This window comes from Macaca nemestrina, chromosome 9, assembly GCF_043159975.1.
Source record: "Macaca nemestrina isolate mMacNem1 chromosome 9, mMacNem.hap1, whole genome shotgun sequence".
In the NCBI taxonomy this organism is placed as follows: Eukaryota; Metazoa; Chordata; class Mammalia; order Primates; family Cercopithecidae; genus Macaca; species Macaca nemestrina.
Genome location: NC_092133.1, coordinates 26944125 through 26968135, shown reverse-complemented (window position 1 = coordinate 26968135; position 24011 = coordinate 26944125). Strand labels below are relative to the sequence as shown.

Below are 24011 nucleotides of genomic sequence, written 5' to 3'. Positions count from 1 at the left end.
ATATTAGAAGGTGGAAACCTTAGGAGGTGATTAAATCATAAGGGCGGACCACCCATGAAAGGAATTAGTCATCTTATAAAAGAGGCCTCAGAGAACTGCCTTGCCCTTCCACCATGTGAGGACATAGCAAAATGGTGCCATCTATAAACCCAAAAGTGGAGCCTCCATCAGACACTGAATCTGCCAGCACTTTGATCCTGGATATCTCAACCTCCAGAACTACGAGAAATTAGTTTCTGTTGTTTATAAGCCACCCAGTTGACGGTATTTTGTTATAGCAGCCCAAATGAACTAAGATGGTCACCCAGGACCCTTTCTTTTGCTCTGCGTTTCTTTATGAATGCCCTTGCTCAAGCTTAGCCTGTTTTTCTTTTCTCTTTTGCAGCTTTCCCTTCTGTCATCAAAATAACTAACAGTAGAAGGAAAACTGGGCTTTTGATTTTGGACAAACTCATATATGGAGAGAACCACTTTCAAAAACACGGATGAAAGAGCCTATCGATAAGTCCTCTGGAAGTTAGTCCTTATACATCCATCTGTGGGACATGCACAGGCAGAATTGTGGAATATCACCTCAAAAAAGAAAAACAAGAAAGCAAGATCAGGAGAAATGAGACTGGAGCAGAACTGTGATGAGTTGATCATCTCTGTGTGGAATGCAAAAATGGATATGGATATTAAACTCCAGGAGATGTTATTTGGGAAAGGTGACTGCAAGAAGTCAAGCTATTCAGAGACTATACCTGATCGTGAACATTGTTCTACCTGTAATCTTGTTGAGAGAACAATATACTGGTGAGGGAGTGAGGGTGAAAGTATCATAACATTTGCAAAGTATAATGCAATTTCTCTCTCAGGGAGTAAAACACTCTCACACTCTCTTTCTCTCTCTCTCTCTCTCTCTCTCTCTCTCTCTCTTCCCCCCCCCCAGTCACGCCCTCCCCACCCCCCGTCTGTGTCTCTTTCTCTTTCCTACCACCACTGCTCTAGTAGACCTTGACATTCTGAAACTGGCCCAACTGTCCTATAGAACCAATGTTTACGGTTTCTTTGAATAAACATAGAAATTGATCCTCCCTGTCTTAAAACTTGAGAAAGTTACATTTGTCTTATCTGAGTTCTTTTCTCAGGAAACCAACCATCAGGCCTCCCAGGTAGTATCAAGGAGCTGAAACTTACCAGATAAAGGCATCTGACAATGAGAAGCCAGACAACTTACCCATCATGACTGTCTAATTGCCAACTTGCTTCCTGTGGACCACTTCCTCTTCCTCACCTCCTCTTCTTTATCCTTCCCTAATTCCTGTTTTCCCACACCTGGTTACGTTTCTTCCCTCTATATAAACCCCTAATTTTAGTCATCAGAGAGATGGACTTGGGACTGATTGCCCATATCCTTGGCTACAGCACCCAATTAAAGCTTTCTTTCCTGGCAACATTTGTTGTCTCAGTGGATGAGCCTTTTGTGTGGAGAGTAAGAGGACCTGAACCAAACCTCGGCATTTTGGTAACAGATTTACTGCAAAAACAGACACAGTTCGATAGCCTGACTCCTAGACTGATCTTAGCAGTGCAGGGCCATCAGGTGCACATCACACAGGCAGCAGGTGCCCTTACCAAAGATGTCGAATTGGGAGAGATGTGTGTTTCATAGCAACCAGTACTCCACCTTGATCCAGGTACAAAACACTGTGCTCTTCTTCAAAGATCTGGATGAGGAAAACACATACATGGACACACATCCACATCCACACATACCCAGCCTTCAAAGAATAAGTCTTCATATGAGAACAAAAATCCTTCCCATGATATAAATAGGTTTCCCTAAATCTTTGGGAAAATAAAGTTATAGAACAATTCTCCCCAACATAGGCTATTGTACCATTGGTGTTACACAAAATAATTTTAGGTGTGTATAAAATAAATTTGAACAATGAATATTTATGGGTTCATGCTTAGATTCCTTCATTTTCATGATAATTTCTATTGATTCCCAGTTATGATGATGTCAGAATATTGGTTAACTGTCATATATTATACATCTCTAGACAGAGGGAACCTTAGAAATCATTTACTCCAACAGTCTCATGTTCATAAATAAGGAATCTAAGGTTTAGAGAGATGTGGTAACTTGCCTGAGATCATGCATACAGTAATGGACGGAACTTGGACTTGCTGCATTACAGTGCCCTTTCCAGATCTTATTACTCTGAAGTTTCCGACTGTTATCAAAAACTGTTCTTGTTTAATTAATAGATGTTCCACCAAAATCATGGTGAGTTCTGTTGTCATCTTTGGGTACATGTGTCATTGGGTCTTTCTCCAAATGTAGAGAAACAAATTTGAAGTCAAATGGAGACACAATGGAAACAATCTCTAGATCCTTTCTGTATAAGATGCATACTGTTCTCTCAGATTATTAGTATAGGCTTGCCTGGAGTTACATTACAGACACTCTTCTTCCAATTTGTTTATTTCTTATACCCAAGATGCACCCCAAGACTACAGAAGTAAAGACTTCTCTGCCTTGTTTGGGGTGTTGGAAAGAAGAAAATGGGATCCTAGGTCTCTGTTCTCCAAAGGAAGTTTACTTAGGATAGTCCAAGTTTCTACATACCTCCAGGATCAATTGCTATGGGGTTTCTTATGCAAATTTCTTCCCTTCCTCCTCCGCTCAAAATATCAGAATCCCACTGAGGATCTATAAAGAGTCTGAAGCTAAGAAATGGCAATTGGAACATAATGTGGACACCTCTATCTAAAATGTAAAGCAGAGTGCTCTCCTTGCTAAGTGTGATTACCTATGCATTAGATTTCAATTTACAGCTAGTTATTGTATGATAATTAAACATCGGTAGGTTATTAAAACATATTTATTGAGGTATAACCACCACGCATTAGGTGCATGTCTTGTTAAGATTGCTAAACCTCATTAAATGCCTGTTTTATAAGCTATGGGTACCTAATTTTCATTCAGAAGAAAGGCATGAAGCACTTAAGCTAAATACACTGGTTTAAAGTATTCCATTTCTACTTTCTCTAACATATGCATCCTGATGGTTATTACTCTGTCTTTTGCACATGAGATTTAAACATCTCAGAACACCACCTGGGTAATGGCCATTTCTATATCTGCATTCCTTCCTATTCTGACTTCAAGGCAAGGGGAATTTATGGAGCCAACTCAGCATTAGATATGTAATCTACCCTTAAGGCTGCATATTCCCTATATGATAAACCCTTAGGTATTCTGGTTTTCATCTACAGGAAAAAATTTAGTCAGACTTAATTTGGTTTTGTTGTGACTTATAAATGTCCTTACATACAAGCTCTGAATAAGGAACATCTTTATTAAATGATAAAAAATCTAATTCTATAAATATTTGCTAAATTCCAAGATTTAAGACTTTTATTAAAAAAGGAAAAACAAACATATTCACAGTCGTTAGCATTTATGTGTAGCACTGCTGAAAAAGTTCCCAGATTTGAACCAAGCTGGGCAATTTTTATGTTACTTAAACTTCAGTGATTTGACCCAGGGTATTTTCTTACCTGTCTCCAGGTGTTTCCTGCATCTGAAGAGACAAACATGCTGATGTCAGTGTCTGACAATTCAGAACCTATATTACCTAGAAAGAGAATGATGACATTAGTGGAAAGAACTTTCTGCAAAAGCAACAATGGACTATATTGGCAGGTGCATTGCCTGAGAAAGATTTTGACTGCAAGCATTCTGTCTGTGCAGGAGTTTTCTGCAGACTTGCTTCAGGGCCAATGGCTTAGGTGCCTTTCAAAAATATTTTTAGCTTGCTCATTAAGTTCCAAGTACAGATATCTAGCTTCTTAAAATAAACACTATTTACCACAGCCAGCAAACCAGGCAGGCTTCTTACCTGATGCCACTATGATGCTTGGAGCTGTGTCTTTGCTGGCAATGATCCCTGACGTGTAGGGATTCTCAGAGACCTTCAGGTGAAGGTGTAGTGAGCAATAGGGCTGAAAAGAGAAATAATAAGTGCCACAAAATCACATAATCAAAATGGTCATTTGAAGCTCAGAATTAGATCATCCATCCATCCATCCATCCATCCATCTAACCAACCATCCCATTTACCATACATCCATGCACCACTCCAACCACCCACTGTACCTATACCTACCCATCATCTTTCATCCCCCAAATATCTAGTGTCCACTAAGTGTAAAACAATCTTCAAGTTAGTAAAGGAAAGATCACCTTCATTTTAGGTATAATCTAATTTGGTCTTTGTCATTACAGAGCTTACAGTTTATATAGAGGGCATGAGATCCTTCTATTAATTACCATAAAAGAGAATATTTTAACAGCCATAAAAAATGTAGAGACAAAATAGTATGAGATTGTAGAAGGTAGAGATACTATGCTGAAGTTTGAATCACGAATGACTCCAAAAAGAAAACAGTGCCTGAAGCAAAGATGGATAGGTTATGAACAGTAGGTAGATGTTCAAGAGGTTAAAGAATATTTCAGGCCTGAGTAATAGCAACAACAAAGAAAAAGAAGCAGAAAAGGTGAGTAGCACAGTATGTCATCAGGAAAGACTGAAGAGGAGAAATGGGATACGAAGCCAGGAGAGAAGGTCAAGTCGGGTGGGAGGATTTTAAAAAAGTAGGTTGGCATCTCTTAGTCATCCTCCATTTGAGACCTTGGTCTCAGTTGTATAGAAAAAGTATATGAAACTATCCAAACACCCGCCAAACAACTGACCCAGCATCTCTACCAGGATATTATCAGAATCAGAATCATTCAATATAAAAGTCATACTTGTAAACAAAATGCACTAGTAGTAAAAATTTAAATGAAAATGTAAGGGACTTGTTTATCTGTGCAGAAACCTCAGTCAAATTATCTGATTGAGATATCAACAGTTTTCAATAAAAAATGGATAATAAATCTTATATGAATTTTGTTTAAAATAGTTCTTGTACTGAGTTGTCAAAAAATACAAGTTTGTGTTTGAACCCACATTTCTTTTCATCTCTCAGGAAGATTACTTTCTAATCTTATCAACTGGAGTTTTTGGAATCACCAATGTATCTCTGTTATTACTTTTATTCTGCTCTGTAAGTTTCAGCCAGCAGACATTCAGACACCTACAGATGCAATGATTAAATTTATATAGGATGGAGTAAATGACAAAGTGAAAATGAAACTCAGGAATAAAAGCAGCCACAACGCTGGTGAAATAAAACAGCAGATCACAATTTTCTTTACTGCCAACAAAGTAAAACTCTCAAGGTAGAACAATAGTAAGAAATGATTGGTTTTGCATAAAAAATTTCATGTAAATCTTTCAAAAAAAGGAGTTTCCATTTTATAATCTTCTACAAGAGTAAAAAAGACAGCCCCTATTAGAAGAAATATTAGGCCCAGACGCTTGGCTTTTATTTGTCCATGAGGAAGACTAGAACAGATATAATTAAATGCGGTGGATGTTCCAGAACAGCATAGTACAACACTCAGATGATGTAAGACAGGATAAACCAGGAGTGCAAAACCAGTTTTCCATGAAAGTCTTCCTGATAACTGCAGCCTATCAGGGTCTCCCCTCCTCTAATCTACAACAATTTATTTCACTAGGCACAATCTTGTATTATCTATTTCAGGTATATACAATTATATCCCTCTAAGAATATACTCTATAAATAAAGATAACTCATTACGTAGTGCTTTGCATCTTTTGTGAAACCTAGCATAGAATCTAAACAAGATAATAAATAGAAGCTTGCAATATCAAGTAATGCTTTTTTGTTAGGACATGAAAGATATCACTTTACTATTTTACTCAGAGCAATGCCAGAAGTATGTGGGCAGGAATATAAACCACATAATCTGAATAATGTTGTGAGCATCTGTATGGCATTCCAAGAAGTAGACTACTGCTTGGGGATTATCCCTAGACATATGAGCTTAACAGAGGACATTTTGCATCACCAAGGACTTTTTGCAACAGGTGCACCTGGCTCTCCTAGCCAGGAGAGCACCCAACTTGCAATCTTAAGCCAGTTGCTTGCCACGGCTGGAAGATTTTGAAAGTTATTTTCCACCTGACCTAAGGATTATTTGGTAAGGGGCATTTGCCATTACAAAGGAAAAATGTCAAGCCATGCATAGTGGCTCAGGCCTATAATTCCAGCACTTCGGGAGGCAGAGGTGGGTGGATCACTTGAGGTCAGGAGTTCAAGACCAACCTGGCCAACATGGTGAAACCCTGTCTCTACTAAAAATACAAAAATTAGCCAGGGATGGTGGCAGGCACCTGTAGTCCCAGCTACTCGGGAGGCTGAGGCAGGAGAATCCCTTGAACCCGGGAGGCGGAGGTTGCAGTTAGCCGAGATCACACCACTGCACTCTAGCTTGGGTGACAGAGCGAGACTCCATCTCTAATACAAAACCAAACCACACCAAAACGAAACAAAACAACAACAATAAAAACCAAAACCAAAAACAAAGGAAAGATGTCATTTTCCATTGGCTACCTCAGCATGCCTCTGTTGCTATCGCTTTCAGAGGACTGAAATCGATTAATCTGAGAAAGAAAGACACCAGTTCACGCAGTAACAGCAACATAAGAAATTATCTTTTGGTGCACTTTTTTCTCCACTCTCACATTTGTAGTACTGGATTGCCCCCAGCTGGTACAAGGAGAATATTCTGTGGCTTTTTTTCTTTCATTTTCTTCAAGGCAGTTATAGTCTACACAAATGTTTAAGGAAAAAACAGTGTGAAGTGATTCATCTTCACTTTTTTCAACTTAAGCTGCTGTACTGACCAGTTTTGGACATTTGTCCAAGTCAAGTCGTAAACAATTAATATAGTTTATATTAGTATATTTTATTATAATGCTTATCAAACCCCTCCAAGTTCCTGGAGGACACAGGACAAAGCTCTCCAGTTCTTATGCACATTTTGCCAAGGCTGGGGGCACATCATAGGCCCCTCTCTTCCTTTCTCTTGTCTTCCTGCCTTCTTTCACCTCATTAGCAAATATGTGCTGACTACCTACACAGGCTAATAGTCGCAATAGTTGCTTTTTTCTTTCCAGGGTTATCTCCAAGTCAATAGAGTCAAAGCAGTTCCAAAGGCAGTTCTCTATTTTCCTGACTTTTCCACATTCAGAAAATATAGAAATGTACACCCAAACCACCAATGCCAGCAGCTGACCTACAGAGGATAGAATGACCAGCACACATTATTAGAAGCTGCCCTTTGCAACCTTACATATAGTCACAGGCCATGGCATATCAATTATCTATGGCATACCAATTCTAGGAGCAACTAGATCGTTAGTCTGTAATCTTTTCTGGGTCAGGTACAAACTTTGGGCATCTGATGCAAACTAAAGACCAAGAAAAAGTGCACACAGACAAGTACACAGAGTCTTGCACTTAATTTCAGGGAGTCTGCAAACCCGTGAAACCATAAGTGGACCTCTAGTTACTAGTTACCTTTCTTTGCCTGATTCTTTTATTTTAACCAACAAAATACTTTGGCTATTGCAAGTGTTCAATAAATGTCTGCTGAATCTAACTGATCCATTATTATTTTATACTTCAAATATTTATCATTTATTCCTCCTGTCTAACTTAAACATTGTACCCTTTGCCCAATATCTCCCTATTTCCTCCGACTTCTAGCCTCCAGTGACTACCATTCTGTCTCCACTTCTATAAATTTGATTGTTTTAGGTTCCAAGTAGAAGAAACACAGACTTGGTTTTTCTGTGCCTGGCTTATTTCACGTAGCATAATGTTCTCCAGGTGATCCATAAATTATTTCTAGCATTGTAGATCCCACTGGGGAATTACCATACAATGGAAGACATTTCCCCATCATGTAATAAGTCAACTTTAAAAGCTGTTATATTACTTAAGGGTCAACCAGCTTCAAATCCCAATTCTTTCTCCTCAGGCTCTGTATCAACTGCCTTTAGTTTCTTCATGGTACCTTTATCTCCATGGTATCTAATCTGAATACTGTACTGAAAAGACACATCAGAGCTTTTGTAAAGAACAAGCTCCCAAATAGTATCCCTAACACTCTCCCTCCCGAAATACATACTCATTTGTATAATTTCTTTCTCTGACTTGAAATTCGAATTTATTACATCTTCAATAAAGAGTCAATGGCAAAGAGGAAGGAGGCCCCTGGATCAACTGGCTGGGTATGGGGAATTCAGCTCCAGCCCAAATCAGCAAAATATATGGAGTCAGAGACAATGGAAGAAAGGTGAAAAACAGATTCTCCTGGGGCAGCTGCCAGATCAGTTCCAATAGTAAACTGCCAGATCGGTTCCAATAGAAAACTGCGCGGTGGTTCACACCTGTAATCCCAGTACTTTGGGAGGCCAAGGTGGGTGGATCACAAGGTCAAGAGATTGAGACCATCCCGGCCAACCAACATGGTGAAACCCTGTCTCTACTGAAAATACAAAAATTAGCTGGGCGTAGTGGCACATGCCTGTAATCCCAGCTACTCGGGAGGCCGAGGCAGGAGAATCGCTTGAACCCGGGAGGCGGAGGTTGCAGTGAGCCAAGATCGCGCCACTGCACTCCAGCCAGGGCAACAGAGTGAGACCCTGTCTCAAAAAAAAAAAAAAAAGAAAAAAAAAAAAGAAAAAAAAAAAAGAAAAGAAAAGAAAACTGCCAGACGAATCCACAAAGTCAGCGCCTCTTTCCACGAAACAGTGTGCTTTCCCTAAGGGCCCAAGGATTTGTCACAGGCTCAGTTCAGCTCACATCTTGCCTCTTGGGAGCCCAATCCTGAGGCTTTGGAGACAGGTGGACTGTGACCTGTAATATTCTATCTAATTGTACAATTCTGTCTTCAGAGGAAAGAAATCCCAGCTGGGCCTTCCAGGCAATCAGTCTAAAAGTCCTAAAAATACAGCCCAAATTACCCTAGATGTCTTATTTCTATAGCATAGATTTTTGCCAGGAACATTGCATTCGGGCTGTAATTCTGAACTTATTCCACATCTGTAACAGTCCTGCTGGAAAAATCTCTTTTCTAATCACTAGGCTGTGCTTTCAGTGACACTGTCACTTTCCAAGTACTCACAATCTAAAATCACTTTTTATCTCATCTTTGCCACCAGCTCCCAAGCCTAAAGAAGGTTTTTAACAGTCTTCGTCTCCTGTAGCTCAAAAATTTCCTTTTCTATTTAGTGCCTTTGGCAGATTTTTGTAAAGTGATTTTGGTCTCTCCTCCCGGCTTCCCTTTGTCATTTTCCCCTTCTCACCTGCAGCCTGCTTTCTAAAGCTCAGGTTAAAACTACATTAAACAACAGGGTTAACAAAGAAGGAAGGCTGGAAGACTCCTGAGCTCCCTACATCTGTATCCCAATAATCCATCTTCCTTTCATCTTAATGAGCTTCCTGCTTTTGTTAACTTTGGGTTCCACTTGAGCCCATGAGCTTCAGAAGGTAGACAATGTGACAAATCCTCCAGTGGACTCTCAGAGGGAATGAACGGCTTCCATTAAAATCCAAATGTGAAACTGTCACAACACCTTTCGATGGAGTGCATACTCCAGACATGGCACCCCTCATGTTGAGCCCCTACCACGTGGCAGGTATGATTCCTGGAGCTGATTCTTTGGAATGGTCAAAAAGAGAGGCACCGTCCCTAGGCTCATGAAGCTCACACTTCAGAAGATAAGATGGACAAGAAAATTAAGCAGTACACCTGCTGATTTCAGATAACAGTAAGGACCATGAAGAAAATAAAAAGAGTTAAGACAAATACAACTTTAGGGGATGCTCAAGAAAGTTCTCTAAAATTAAGATAATGAAGCAATGATCTGAATGCCAAGAACAAGCCAGACAAAGAGAAGGACATTTTAAGAGAAATAATAACAAATGCAAAGACCCTCAGACATACATGAACATGATGAGTTCACGGTATGGAAAGAAAAACCCCTCCTCCACCTTGGCTTACATATAAGGAAGAAAGGGAGAGAGGAGAGGCTGGAGACCAGGGAGGAGAACTACACAGAGGCCAGATCACGTGAAGTCTCATTAGTCATGATAAAGTATTTTTACTTATTCTACATGTATTAGAAGCCATTAGAAGGTTTAAGGAAAGAAGCGATATGATCTGATTTTTCAAAAGTTCAAGTTGATACCATTTACACACAATTTTAAAAAACAACAATCTATTATACAGGAAAATAAAGTAGATCATTGGTTGTGCTGGGCTGAGAGTGTGGGTTCTAACTGCAAAGAGGCACAAAGAGGTATTTTTTAGGGCAACAGAAATGTTCTGTCTTGATTGTAGTAATGGTTATATGGGTATATACATCTGTCAAAATTTACTGAACTATACTCTTAAAATTGCAGGTATGTGTATTTTACCTCAAAACAAAGTTGATTTTTTAAAAAATGGTCCCATTGGCTGCTGTCTAGAGAAGGGATTGCCAAGTAAAAGTGGGAGGACCAGTTAGAAGCCTGTCACTGTGGATCAGGTGAGCAACGATGCTGGCTTGGATTGGGGCAGTCCCAGTAGTGACAGGGAAGTAAGTTGATACTACATTTATATTTTGGAAGTACAACAATAAGAGTTTCTGACACTGGGTTAGGGGTGAAGCAGGGAATACCTTGCTAAGAGCTTAAAAGCCATTTTTAGTGGTTCATTTATGATGCCAGAGTCCCCAGGCAAGCCCATTTAGGTGACATGGTTAATTCTCTCTCATAATTCTCTCTCATAGGTGTTTAATCTCCAAATTGTGGAGTAGAGACCAGCTTAAGGAACTGGCATATCCCACGCATCTTTGGTTAAGCAGCACTATGCTCCAACTTGCTAAAGCTGAACTAGGAAGGTGATCCTGTTTTTTTAAAATGCCACTGAACTGTGCCTTGCATAGAGTAGGTATTCAATAATAGTTGCTACATTTACTTACTCTGTCACTGCCATTACTATAACAACTGGCCTTTTCCCCCTGTAAGTTGCCAGTAATAAGGATAGAAGCTGAGTGGGAAGCTGAATTTTAGACTGCTTCCCTGATGCACAGTGACAACTGTGATATTCTCTGCAACTAATAAGGTCAAGCTATGGCTGCTGGCATCTTCTCAACTAGGAGGGTGACCCGCCTACAGCTGTGAGAGATGAACCTGCAAAGTGACTGTCCAGACTTTACAGGATGGAAGGAAGCAAGCTGAGTGCAGATAACATCAAAGTCAGAACTGCATGAAGAGTGTGAACAACTATATACGTGTAATTCATACACACACACCCCCATCCCCTACAAGCCCTTCTTACTCAGATGAAGTGGTCCTCCCTCTAGGCTTACACAATCATCTCTCCTTTTTCTAAATTTAGACACAACTTCTGAAGTGTTTTACAGACACCGATAGTATTAATAATGGTTGCAATTTACAATTTGTCTCTTCCTCACCTCCTTCTGCATTCACTCAGTACTTATCTGTGTGTCAAAATTGGAGCAGGCTACTAAGAGGAATCAGAGCTACTAAGAGGAATGAGATGTGACTCTGCAGTCTTCCATTTATTAATCTAGTCACATTCAAGTAGCCAAGTAGACTGCAAACTCCTTGAAAGCAAGATTCATCTTTGATCCTCCTTTTGGATGCCATCATATATCAAATATATAAATAAATTCCTACGAATCTATACACTGCCCAAATGTAAGGCAACTAAAAGGAAGCCATACTTTAAAGTAGGGGTCAGCAAACCCTTGTAAAGGGCCAGGTAATAAATATCAGGCTTTTTTCATGATACAGAAAATAAACACATTGGCCTTTGTTCACCAAACAGTCTCTCTCATGACTACTCAATTCTGCCTTTGTACAGTGAAAGCAGCCATCGACAATACGTGAATGAATAAGCATGACTGCGTTCTAATAAAACCCTATTTAGAAAAACAAGTGGTGGGCCATATTTTTCCCACAGGCTATAGTTTGCCAACTTCAGCTTTACAGAATAAGACAAAAATGAACAGAACATATTGTAAAGAATACCAATAAGGGTATAAATCAGTGGTTCTTACCTTTTTTGAGTCATAAACTCCTCTGAAAATATGATTAAACATCTCCACAGGAAAATACACCTACACGACTCTGCATTCAGTTCATCAACTCTACAGCTGAATTTATGTATCATTAGTTCTGTAACAGGTTACTCATGAGCAAGTAGGTTGTTCGGGGTATATCATCACCAGGGATAGAAACTGTCCTATTCTCCCTCAAACTACCATTTGAGGCCCTCATCAGAACTTGGGCAGGAACCAAGGATCCTGGAAGGGCACAAGAAACTGCCCACGTTCTCCTATCTCTCTGGCACATCACACTAGGCAGTGCTGTGAGTTTTCTATACCCTTTGCCTTCACGCCCCTCCCCACTCCCTTTTGTTCATGAACTGAGCAAAAGTCCCAGAACTATCCTCATCCTCTGTTAAATATCCATTTCTGTCCCTCTACTGTGTGAGGCATTCTGCTTCAATATGAAGACTCACCAGCAAGCAGTGCACGGGGTCCCCCCTTAGATCTGTGTCCGGTGCCTGCAGCAAACGCCAGTCTCTGCCTTTGTTGTATGTGATGAAAGTCTTCACTTGGTTGTCAATCTTCTTGTTAGCCAAGAACATTCCCTTTATCCCTGCTACCTGGGAAAAATTGACATGGCTGAAAAATACATCAATTTGAGAAGCGATATATTTGTTTACTTAAAAAAAAAGAAGGCTGTCAAAGTCAGCTGAGAGCACTTATCTTGGAGGAAAGAAAGGTTGGCGATGGGGGAAGGAGGTGACACTCAAGGTATAATGACTTCCCAGGCTACTGGACAAACAACAACAGATTGGTGATCCTTATCATATGGGGGTGACAATAAGAGTTTGATAGCAGCTTCTTATTACCCCTAACATAGGCTGACAGGAGCCTGCAGTTGCCAGGAGATAAATTCTCATGGTTTCAGCTCTGTTGCTTGGTAAGTAATAATAAATAAATAGGGGTTACTTTTATTGTATGCTAGGGTAGCACCCAGAGTCTCAAATACTTGATCTCACTTAATCCTTAAAACAGTCCTCCTTGGTATCGTTTATTCTATTTCACAGATGAAGAAAGCTCAGGCTCATCCAAATAAAGTGACTTGCCTAAGGTCACACTGCCCAAGGGCACACAGTAAGTATCAGACTCAGGATTATCACCTCACAACTCTATGGCTTCACAGCTTATGCTCTTAATGCCTACCTCAATTATCAAGCTATCTGCAGGCTAGGGCAATTGAAAGAGGTCAGTTAAAGCTCCTGATCCAATTACTGTTGCTTTATTTCTGTGTAAGATCTCTCTGTTAAGCCACCAGAATGCACTGAATATAAGAGGACAGCTTTTAAATTTAAATAAATGGTGGTTTTCCTAAATCATCAAATACTCCCTACTTTGTTTTTAAAATACCGTTGTTCTCAGCCTAAACAGATGCTCTTAATTATTTGCCTCTGAAAATGATTGTCTCTTCTCTTCTATATGTTAGGTAAGAAGTAATCATTAGTAAGTTGTCAAAATCTTGCAAAAGCAAATAATTGTGCATTATATTTTTCTTGTGTTTTGGAGTTTATCAAACACATTCATGCACATTTTACCCTGCTTGAAATTGTAACAACCCAGGAGAACAGGACAGTGAGGAAAAGGACTGAAACATGTTGAGTAATGCATTCCAACGCTGCATGTACATTACCTCATTTAATACTCAGAATAACCATGGAATAATTATCATTAGCCACATTTTGAAGATGAGGAAATAGACACTTTGACTTGGTGGCTTTCTGGAACACACCTAGGGAGTAAGTGAGCAGGCTAACAAGCATATTTAAACCTACTTAACTTGGGCCCTTTACAACATGAAAAATTTTTAAGCAGAATAGTGAGGCAATAGCTGTCACCTCTTCAGACCTCGCCAAACGCCAAGCACTATGTCCAGTATTTTATTTATAAAACCTCTAATACTTACTACAAACCTGCACCTGCAGCTTTTACCCCAATTCTACAGATGAAGAAACTGAGATCACACAAAGTTGAGATTCACACCCAAATCTGCCTGACTTCAAATACAGCTTGAATCTGTCAATTCTAAGAGGTTGGGTTTCAATCGATAGAAGACACACATTTTTCCTTTGCTTTTGACAGTCAGACCTCATTAGTGTGTACCCGCTGATCTGGCATCTGGGATAATTTACAGTTGGGCCACATTTGTACTCTTTTGAAACAACAAGTATGTTAAACAACTAAATGGTATAAATGAGTTGTGGAGAGGAATACTTTGAACTATTACACTCAGGAAACACGGTGCATTCTGGGCAATCAATAGCAGCCAGAACAATTTCTTGTGCATTGTCTAACCTCAACAAATGTGGAAGGCATAAACTCCAGGAGCACTCTACCTCCCAACAGCAGTGTGTTAATTACAAATAATATTTAGTAATTCACTGCACCAGCTCCGCAAGGGCTGCCCACCAGGGAACTCCATATTGGTTTTGCATATGTTCAAGAAGCTGTTACATACTTAAATATGAATATACTGCCAGTTCTTTAAAAAATTAAATTACGTAAATCACAATTTCACAAAGTCATACTGGTCTTTCCTCTATACCATTCCCAGGAATGAGAAATGACCCTGTCTTAACCATTCAGCACTCAAGAGGGTGACAATAAGTGCAGACGGAATAAAAATGTTACCTATTCCAGTAGTTTCATTGCCCATTTTCCTTCCTGCCCTCTCCCTCTTCTGGCAAGGGTGCCAGCACAGGGTTATGCATGTTTGGGAGCTGGTTCATTTGATTTGCAGAAGTGGCGACTTTATTGGCCCCCAACTGCTTGGCATTATCAAATGCCACTTGAGCAAAGAGCTGTGCTTTGTAATTCATCTCTGGCAGCTTGGCCTTCAGGTTTATCTTGAGGAATAAAAACTTGGCAAAGTAAAGGGAATGTGTATCAACACAGGATAGAGCTGGAGAGGGTCTGCTTATCGCTTATTTTCCTTTTGCAGCCAAGGCACTTTATCCATTTAAGGTAGGGGTTTTTTTGTTTTGTTTTGTTGTTTTCTTTTGCTGGTTTGGCCTGGTCTGCAAAGGTAGTCAGCCCTAGTCTTAGGTTTTTGTGCTATTCACTGTTCCTTTCACTCTGAGCTTGAGAAATCCATCTTTCTGTGTGTCTCATGGAAACCCCTAGGCATGCACGAGCCACTTTCTTCCAGTGCTCTATTCTAAGGTCTCATCCTATGTTTCCTGGAACCTCTATCCTCTCACTGTAGGACTTTGGATATCAAGGGGACTAATACCAAGCATGAGTGCCCCAAATGTGGAATGTGCGTGGGTGTACATGTGTGTACCTGCCTATGCATGTAGTATATGTCTCTCTCTGTGTGAGTGTAGGATCTGAGGTTCCACTGAGGATGAGGGGACATGTTTATGTTTCTAGATAACCTCTCCGTATCCACACTGCATGCATATTTATGGAATAGAGTGGAGCTGAGGGATGGGGTAGGGTGGGGTAAAGCAGTATTTCCTACGAAGCCATGTCTTCCCATAGACACAGAATTTCTGATGACAAAACTCCCATGGGAATGGTACATCCCACTGCTGGAAGTCTGTCCTCCTTTGGGAAAAGAATTGTTGCCTTTACTGCCCGTCTGAATTCTGCATAAAGAACTTTAAGAATTCTGAGTGTGCTGGAAAGCTACTTTAGTCTTTGCTTCTCATATAGAGAAATGTGCTACCAGATATCTCAAAAGTAATTAACAGTTATTTCTTATTTAATATAAGTCAAGATATCATTTTAATTAGACTTTAAACGTGAAGTGTTACAGCTCAAACCTTAAGTCTAACACAAAGTACATTGGTGCATTTCCTGTTGCCAACATGATGGTCTCAGAACACTTTCTTCCCTTCTCTTATCTGACTCTCTTTGTTCACAAAGGTTACCCCCAACTCCCTTGGACAGCCTCCTGATATGCCTCTACCTATTCATCCCTCAAGATTCAGCTCATAAACCTTTTCCAGAAACCAGAATCTCTTTTCATCCTGATTATCCTCACACTTATTCTCTGTTCTTTAGTTTGTCTCTCATACAGATGGTACCTGTATCTTGGCTGTCAACAACTGTGGGATCTTCCTATGGGACTCAATCTTCCCGTAAACATCTCTAGTACTCCTTATACTCTTTATCATATATTAATCCCAATTTTGTCATCCCCTGTGACCTCTCACATTATGGTCTCCTACTCTAACACAACCTTCAGATTGTCATTCACTCTACCAAGCTACTCTTTAAAATTAATAATAGTAAAGTAACTTTATACAAAGAACCCTGTTTTTTTTTGTTTGTTTGAAACAGGGTCTCTCCCTGGCACCTAAGCTGGAGAGCAGTGGTGTGACCACAGCTCACTGCAGCCACGACCTCCTGGGCTCAAGCGATCCTCCCACCTGAGCCTTCCAAGTAGCTGGGACAACAGTTGCACACCACCATGCCCAGTTAATTTTTGGGGTTTTGTTTGTTTGTTTGTTTTGTTTTGTTTTGTTTTGTTTTGGGTAGAGATAGGGTTTTATCACATTGCCCAGGCTGGTCTCAAACTCCTGGGCTCAAGCAAGCCACCTGCCCCGGCCTCCCAAAGTGCTGGGATTACAGGTGTGAGCCACCGCGCCAGCCCCTGTCTTTGTTCCTACTGAAATAGGCAGTGAGCGTTCTGCATTAGAAGGTGCGACACCCAAGCCTCTGGTAACCATGACCGGGGAGAAGATGCGAGGAGGAGAAACGGGGAGTGACTACTAATGGTTGTGGAGCTTCTGTACTGGATGATGAAAATGGCCTAAAATTGTGGTGGTGGCCGCACAGCTCTATGAACATACTAGAAACCATTGGATTTTACATTTTAAGTGGATAAATTGTACGATATGTGAATTATATTTTAATAAAGCTGTTTTGGAGGAAAGATATCACAATAATGGCAACCCAAATGTATTGATTATTAAATTTCAGGTACCAGAGGTTGAACATCCCTAATCTAAAAATCCAAAATGCTCCAAAACTTAGAGTGTTTTAGCACTGACATGATGCCATAAGTGAAACATTCTACACCTAATCATATGTGATGGGTCACAGGCAAAACACAATCAAAACTCTAAAGAAAAGAAAAATATTTAAGGTGATGAATAATCTCAAGTACACTAATATGTTATTTACTAATTATATAAATTACATTATTATATATACCCTGAAAATGTGTGCCTATTATGTACCAATAAAACATAAAAAATAAATTTCTAGAATACAAAAACTTTCACGCACAAAATTATTAAACATATTATTTAAAATTAACTTCAGGCTATGTGATAAGGTGTGTATGGAACATAAATGAATCCTGTGTGTATACTTGGGTCCCAGTTCCAATATATCTCATTATATATATGTGAATATTCCAAAATCCAAAAATATCTAAAATCTGAAACCCTACTGGTCCCAAGCATTTCAGATAAGGTATCCTCAACCTGTACATGAAAGGCTTTGCAAACAGGAACTTGTGAATATCTGCATGCATTAGAGTTCATATTATCCTCATTTACAGATGAGAAAACTGAAGTTCAGATGTGGCTAATCACTTGCCTAAGGTCATCCCCCTGGAGAATCTTAGATCTGGACTCCGAGTCAGTCTGTCTAACTACAGAGTCTATCTACACCCTTAGGCCTGTGGCTATACTGCCTCTTCGAACTTCTCCTTTTATCCTAGAGAAATATCGCCTGAGAGAAATATCGCATCAGAATGTTCTACTCAAATAAATTGTATTTTATTCAGTCATTAGTACATTTACTCTAGTCATTCAGTAAATATTTTCTGAGCATCTACTAAGTATCATACGATCTTCTAGGCACTTGCAGATATAATACGTAGAATATCTCAACAACTACATTTTTTTGAGAGTTAGAATGTGCTAGGTGCTGGGAATTTCTCCCGTGTTTTTTAGGTTTACTTTCTGGATGGTTCTGTCCTGTTCTTAAGGGAATCAGGAATCTTCTTATAGACATCTCTAGTACTCCTTATACTCTTTATCATAAATTAATTCAAAGGAACTCATGTATTTGTGTAAGAAAACCCTCTGTAAGCTCCATGCAGAGGCTAAGTTGGGAAGACTCCTGTGCAGGTGTTTTTGCTTATTTCTGCCTTGAATGCTGACTAAAAGATGAATACTGCCACCCTCTCAGTCTCAGATTTAAATTACAAATCCTAAGTGCCAAAATTTGAAAAAAAAAAAATTAAAAAGATGAAACAACAACTGTGGCAAGAAAGAGAACATATTCATGGCCACAATTTCTTTGGGCTTTGTGGATGGGATATTTTTCTCTTCTCAAGAGAGGATAGCAGGAAGGAGAGACATGAGGCCGGGGGTGCCTTCACAATCAGGGAAACCATTGGCCAAGAAAAACCTAAATGTTCTTTCCTTCTCTGTTGCCCCAACCAAAGAGCACTCTCCTCCTCAAACAGCACTCTCCTCCTCAAGAGACAGTAGCCTGAAATAATAGTACATTCTTTTATTTTATTATTATTATTATTACTATTATTATTTTTTTTTTTGAGGAGGAGTCTCGCTCTGTCGCCCAGGCTGGCACCATCTCGGCTCACTGGAACCTCCACCTCAAGGGTTTCAAGTGATTCTCCTGCCTCAGCCTCCCAAGTAGCTGGGACTTCACCACACTCAGCTAATTTCTGTATCTTTAGTAGAGACAGGGTTTTGCCATGTTGACTAGGCTGGTCTCACACTCTTAGCCTCTGGTGATCCTTCTGCCTCCGCCTCCTAAAGTGCTGGGATTACAGGCGTGAGCCACTGCACCTGGCCAATAGTACATTCAATATCCTGTAATAAATGTATCTTCAATAGGAGAGCATTTTTCTTTCCTACCTCCTAAACTAGATTGTAAGAGGCAGTCTTTCTCCAAGAAATCAAGGTGTATGCTATATTATCATAACCGTTGAGTTTTCTCTTTTAAAGAGAGGATACAGAAGACACTGTGTGTAACAGAACATGCCCTGGTCACTGGCTGTCCTTCATGACACCCACCAGGGCTCACTCATGTATGCACACATTCTTGTGTATTCTGAATTTGTCAGCCAAGTGGCTTCACTCCCAACACAACCCTTTGCACTCAGCTGGGGTGAACTGTCATTATCTATTAAGCCAAAGTGCTCTTCATCATCATTAATTAATATTCCCTTCCCAAAGGAGAGAAGGTGTCATCCAAACCTGTCAGGCTCCCTCTTATCATCCACACTACACAAATACATCAGGCATCACTCTTCTCAGATACACTCAGCACATTTCTTTTGCTCTGGCCACCACCAGATATGCAGTCTTCTGTTCCCCAACCCACACGATGCCACTGGAACATTCATTCTATTCAGGTGTGATGGAGTTTTAGGACACTTGTTTCCAGGCTTTTCTTACACAAATACATCCACCCGACAAGACTGCGAGCCATGTGTCAATATGGCCTGAACTTAGCTGTAACTCAGCACTTGGTACTAAAGGCGCTGCATAGATAGGTCTCAGGCAATCAAACTTCTGATTCTCTTTACATTGACTTTCATCATTTTCTTCTTCCAGTCTTCTGTTTTCAACTGGTATGCAAAGTCTAACTCTATTTACCCTGCCCTTCTATGTTCTTCAGTCTTAATGCTCGTATCACAACCAAATACGAGCCCAGATGCGGATCCTTCAGGGGAAACATGACAGTCTACAGTTGAGAGTTTGCATACTCTAGGGTTTAGGTCCTAACTCTGCCACTTACCATCTTTGGGGGCTTGCAAAAGTTGCTGTATTCTCTCTGCCTGCATTTACTTATATTTGAAGTGAAAGTGACAACAGTTCCTACATCATAAAGTTAATGTATGCATTGAATGAGATCGTTACGGAAGGTTTTTTACACCATGCCTGGCACAAAGTGGCCCAAAATATTTGACATTATTAATATCAACAAAATCCATTTCTAGTATTTTTGCTCTGAGGCCAACTTTCTTGTCTCTTATTTCTTGGCTCTCTTGAATGGAGTCCAATTCACACTGATGGAAAATTCTGGTATTTCAATAACTAAACCATATAAGGCTGTACCCCCAACACTTTGTCTCTAGCATTTCTCTCTCTCATTCCATATACACACATAGTTCTAGGGTAAAGAACACAGAATCTGTATCCAGGTTCCAACATATGTGCAAACAAAATGCTTAATTTTAACAAGCACAGTGCTTCCTTCTGCATTTTTTACAAAGACCCATCAGCAGTGCACATCCGTGACGCACAGACCCATCTACATGTTTATACATTATACAGTTCACCTCTGCTAAAATAGCCAGAAGAGCTCACAAATGCAGGAATAGCACATAATTGGCATGCAAAAGCAAACAAAGAACAAAGGCCATCCTCCTCAGTCACCCCAAATGTGAGCAGGCATGCACTCCATGTATGCTGTCTCTGTAACCCCCACCTCATGTGTTGCTCATCCTTGCTCCTTAGTAATTCATTTATGGATTTTCTTACTTCTCATTTATCTCTAAGCTCTCATCATTCATTACAATTCTACTGGGAAATTCATGCTGGATGGCTTTCAGCTTCCTGCTAGCCAGAACAATCAGATTTAAGGGAACATTTGTGCCAGGCTCCGTGTCAGCCAATATTCTTTCTATCTAGGTAATCAGCAGATACGGCACTGCCATTCTGATCACATCAATTTCAATTCAAGTTGCCGTGAACTGTCAGGCTAATAAAACAAAGACTCCTCTCTCCCAGCCCCAGGATGCAGAGCACCTTTACACAATACAGTCACACCACTGCCCAAAATGATGATAATAAGAGCCAGCAGTTTCCCTACAGATAGTCAACTGCAAAAGAGGCACAAAGGGGAAGCACAAGATTAACAAAGCCATGTTTGGCATGTCCAGAGGTCGCCTTGTTTCCTCTTTTCATTCCATACCTGTTACTGATGTTTGAATTCAGAAAACTAGTCATGAAAAGAGTTGCAAATAACAAGACATTGCAAAGTCATTCCTGTCTAAACTTGTCATTTTTTCGTCATCAAGGGACCAATTAAAATGGTTTTTATTTCTGGCAGGAAACAAAATTTATCCAGAGAATCAATTCCATATTGACTCAAAAAGAGGGAAGAGGATAATCAGGAAGGGGAAGATGGAACCTGAAAGTCAGAACATGTTTTTGGGAGATCAAGGATAGAATGAGGGCCAGGCAAGAAAACTGGGTGATTAAGCTTGGGCAGTTGCTTTGACTTCATGCCAGTGAATGCGCAGAGCATGCTCAGTGTTGAGTCAAGGCAAGAAAATGCATGACATTTCAACAAAACACACTTCAAGTTAAAATGTTTATAGTCTATTGTTTATAGTCTATTTACCAATGAAAAAGAAATGTGGTAATTTACACTTGTTTATAAGAAGACAACTACTGTAATCCCAGCACTTTGGGAGGCCAAGGCAGGCGGATCACAAGGTCAGGAGTTTGAGACCAGCCTGGCCAATATGGTGAAACCCTGTCTCTACTAAAAATACAAAAATTAGCTGGGCGTGGTGGTGGGAGTCCCAGCTACTCAGGAGGCTGAGGCAGGAGAATAGCTTGAACCCAGGAGGCAGAGGTTGCAGTGAGCCGAGATCGTGTCACTGTACTCCAGCCTGGGTGACAGAGCGAGACTCCATATCAAAAGAAAAGAAAAAAAAAGACAACTACTTGATATGAAGAATGTCATATGGCTGCACTAATTGCAATATGGGAAGATGTAGGAATCCGAAATAATAAAAATGTTTTGGGCATTTAAATAATGTGGGTAGATGTTAAGGCTATGAGAGTAGAACACTGCAGTGGTGCTTGAACACACTGGAACATAATATTAATGATGCTATCTATAATTTGTTGAGCATTATTGTATTTTAAGCACTGTGCTCCGTGCTTTGAAAGGATTAATTCATTTAATCCTCAGAAAAATCACATCTAGTAGGTATCATATTTATCTCCATATTTTAAGCAAGGAAACTGTGGCTCAGAAGTTACTGGATTTGTCTCAAGAATACATACAAGTGGCATTGCTAGGATTTAAGCTTAGGCAACCTAAATCCAAAATCTGTACTCTAAATTAAATTTTATTCAACATGAAGTTGAAACTAAATCATCACAATATGTAAATTTCTTCTAGAATACAGTTTGAGGTTGTCATACATGATACTGTATTTATCTGAAACATGGGCAGAAGAAGAAGTGGAAAAACTTGTGAAAGTATGAAAAAGTTTGCAGTAGAATTTTCTAAACATATACATATAAACTAGACCCTATGCTAGTCTGCCATAATTTCTATTACAAATACCTGGGCTCTAACTTTGGCATACAGTTTACTAATATGCTTTTATACATACATAAAAGTTTAGATACTAGAAAAAAATCACTAAGAACCTCTGAAGGAGGAGGAAGATAGAACACATTGAAAGGGATTACAATGACAGGTTAAAATTTCTTAAGTGAAGTTAGTTTCTTTCATACTAGATATATCCTTACTTCTTAGACAAGCAACCTCTTGACTCACTGTGCTTATTCTTGACTAAATGATAGTGTCATTATGACTGTACATATCTGAATCCATTTTAGATTTTTTTTTTTCAGATAGAATATAGGTATATTGTTGCACTTCCCAAATTCTGAATGTTTCCAAATGGCTTATTATAACCTATTATAAATCTTTCGTAGTGCATGATAAGACTGACGAATGGATAAAATCCATCCCAAGGCAGTAGTTTTCTTTCTAGCTAACTGTGCCTTCAATGGCAATTAAAGCATTGGTATTTATCATGAAAGCTAACCAATCCAACATACATGATTTTCTTTTGAATCTTAGCCATCTTGAGAAACAAAGAGTCTGCTAAGCTCTGTTCTTGTTGTAGTAGCTGTTTATTTTATTTTTCTGGATTTAGGAGACAGACACCTGCTAATCTTATCTCACTCTCTGGCCCTGTGAGAAAAAGGCCATTAGCCAAGGGAGCTTATTTAACCAGAAAGGTCTTCAAGTCCAAATGAAGCTTCTTCTGACTGGATGCAGGAGACCTGATCCCCTTCATTCTTTCTTCTGAGAGACAAGGGAGTGCCATCCACCATCCCTTTACTCATGGCCCGGCCCTGTCTGCCTTTCAAAACTATGTCCAAACATTGCATGCAGGCCACTCTCGTCACACCCTGTAATTGGCTGCCTCCCCAGACATTCCGAAAGTCCGCTAAGCCTTCATGTCCTGTGGAGTTTGTCAAAAAAGAAACTCTCCCAGAATCCCTCCCAGAGATGTTCTGTGGATTGCAAATTAACTTATAAAAATGTTCTGCAAATCTCTCCATTTCCCAAGAGAAATGAGGCCACATAAGGAACTGTATTAAAATGACCAGGAAAAGAGTCCATGCGGGGCTTCCATCAGCCAGCTGGGCATTGCTGTGGCTTAGGACCACATATGCCTCGTGACATACCTCATAGAGGTCGATCATGATGTTGCCCTCAGGGCCTCTGCTGCTCTGGACATTCTCCAAGGCCAGGGTGAAGTAGACACCACGTGTGTCTGAGATGTAGAGGTTGTACGTGTCATTCTGGTTCCATTCTTGGACCGCTGCGAACACCTGATTCTCATCGGTGCTGATAACATGCATGTCCTGTGAAAAGACACAAGGTCGTGAAGAGGGAAGAAGAGTTTTACACGTTAACCTGGCAGGCATCCAAAGAGTGTGGCATCAAATGAGGAATACCAGAATGAGCACTTTAATAGAACGTAGCTTCCTTTTGCATATATGAGAAATAATAATTAGTTAAGCATTAATCATATATTTCCTTTGTCACTTGTGGGGTTAGGCAATAAGGTCATTAAAAAATAGGATGGAGGGGTGTTTGATAGATCAGTTTTAAATGCCTCATTACATAATTTGAAAAATACTTTCTTAAATATGTATGATTTGG

The 24011-nt window shown here is 39.9% G+C and overlaps 1 protein-coding gene across 4 annotated transcripts in view; it reads right to left on the bottom strand.

The window, feature by feature from the left end:
* LOC105478290 (sortilin related VPS10 domain containing receptor 1) overlaps positions 1-24011 on the bottom strand; it is a 596134-nt gene that overhangs the window by 108669 nt on the left and 463454 nt on the right. For all 4 annotated transcript variants that reach the window (XM_071069161.1, XM_071069160.1, XM_071069162.1 and 1 more), the window contains exons 9-13: positions 23531-23710; positions 12509-12655; positions 3894-3996; positions 3553-3629; positions 1618-1709 (exon numbers count right to left, since the gene is read on the bottom strand). In XM_071069161.1, the coding sequence (XP_070925262.1) occupies positions 1618-1709; positions 3553-3629; positions 3894-3996; positions 12509-12655; positions 23531-23710 (599 nt within the window). The remainder of the gene's footprint in view (positions 1-1617; positions 1710-3552; positions 3630-3893; positions 3997-12508; positions 12656-23530; positions 23711-24011) is intronic.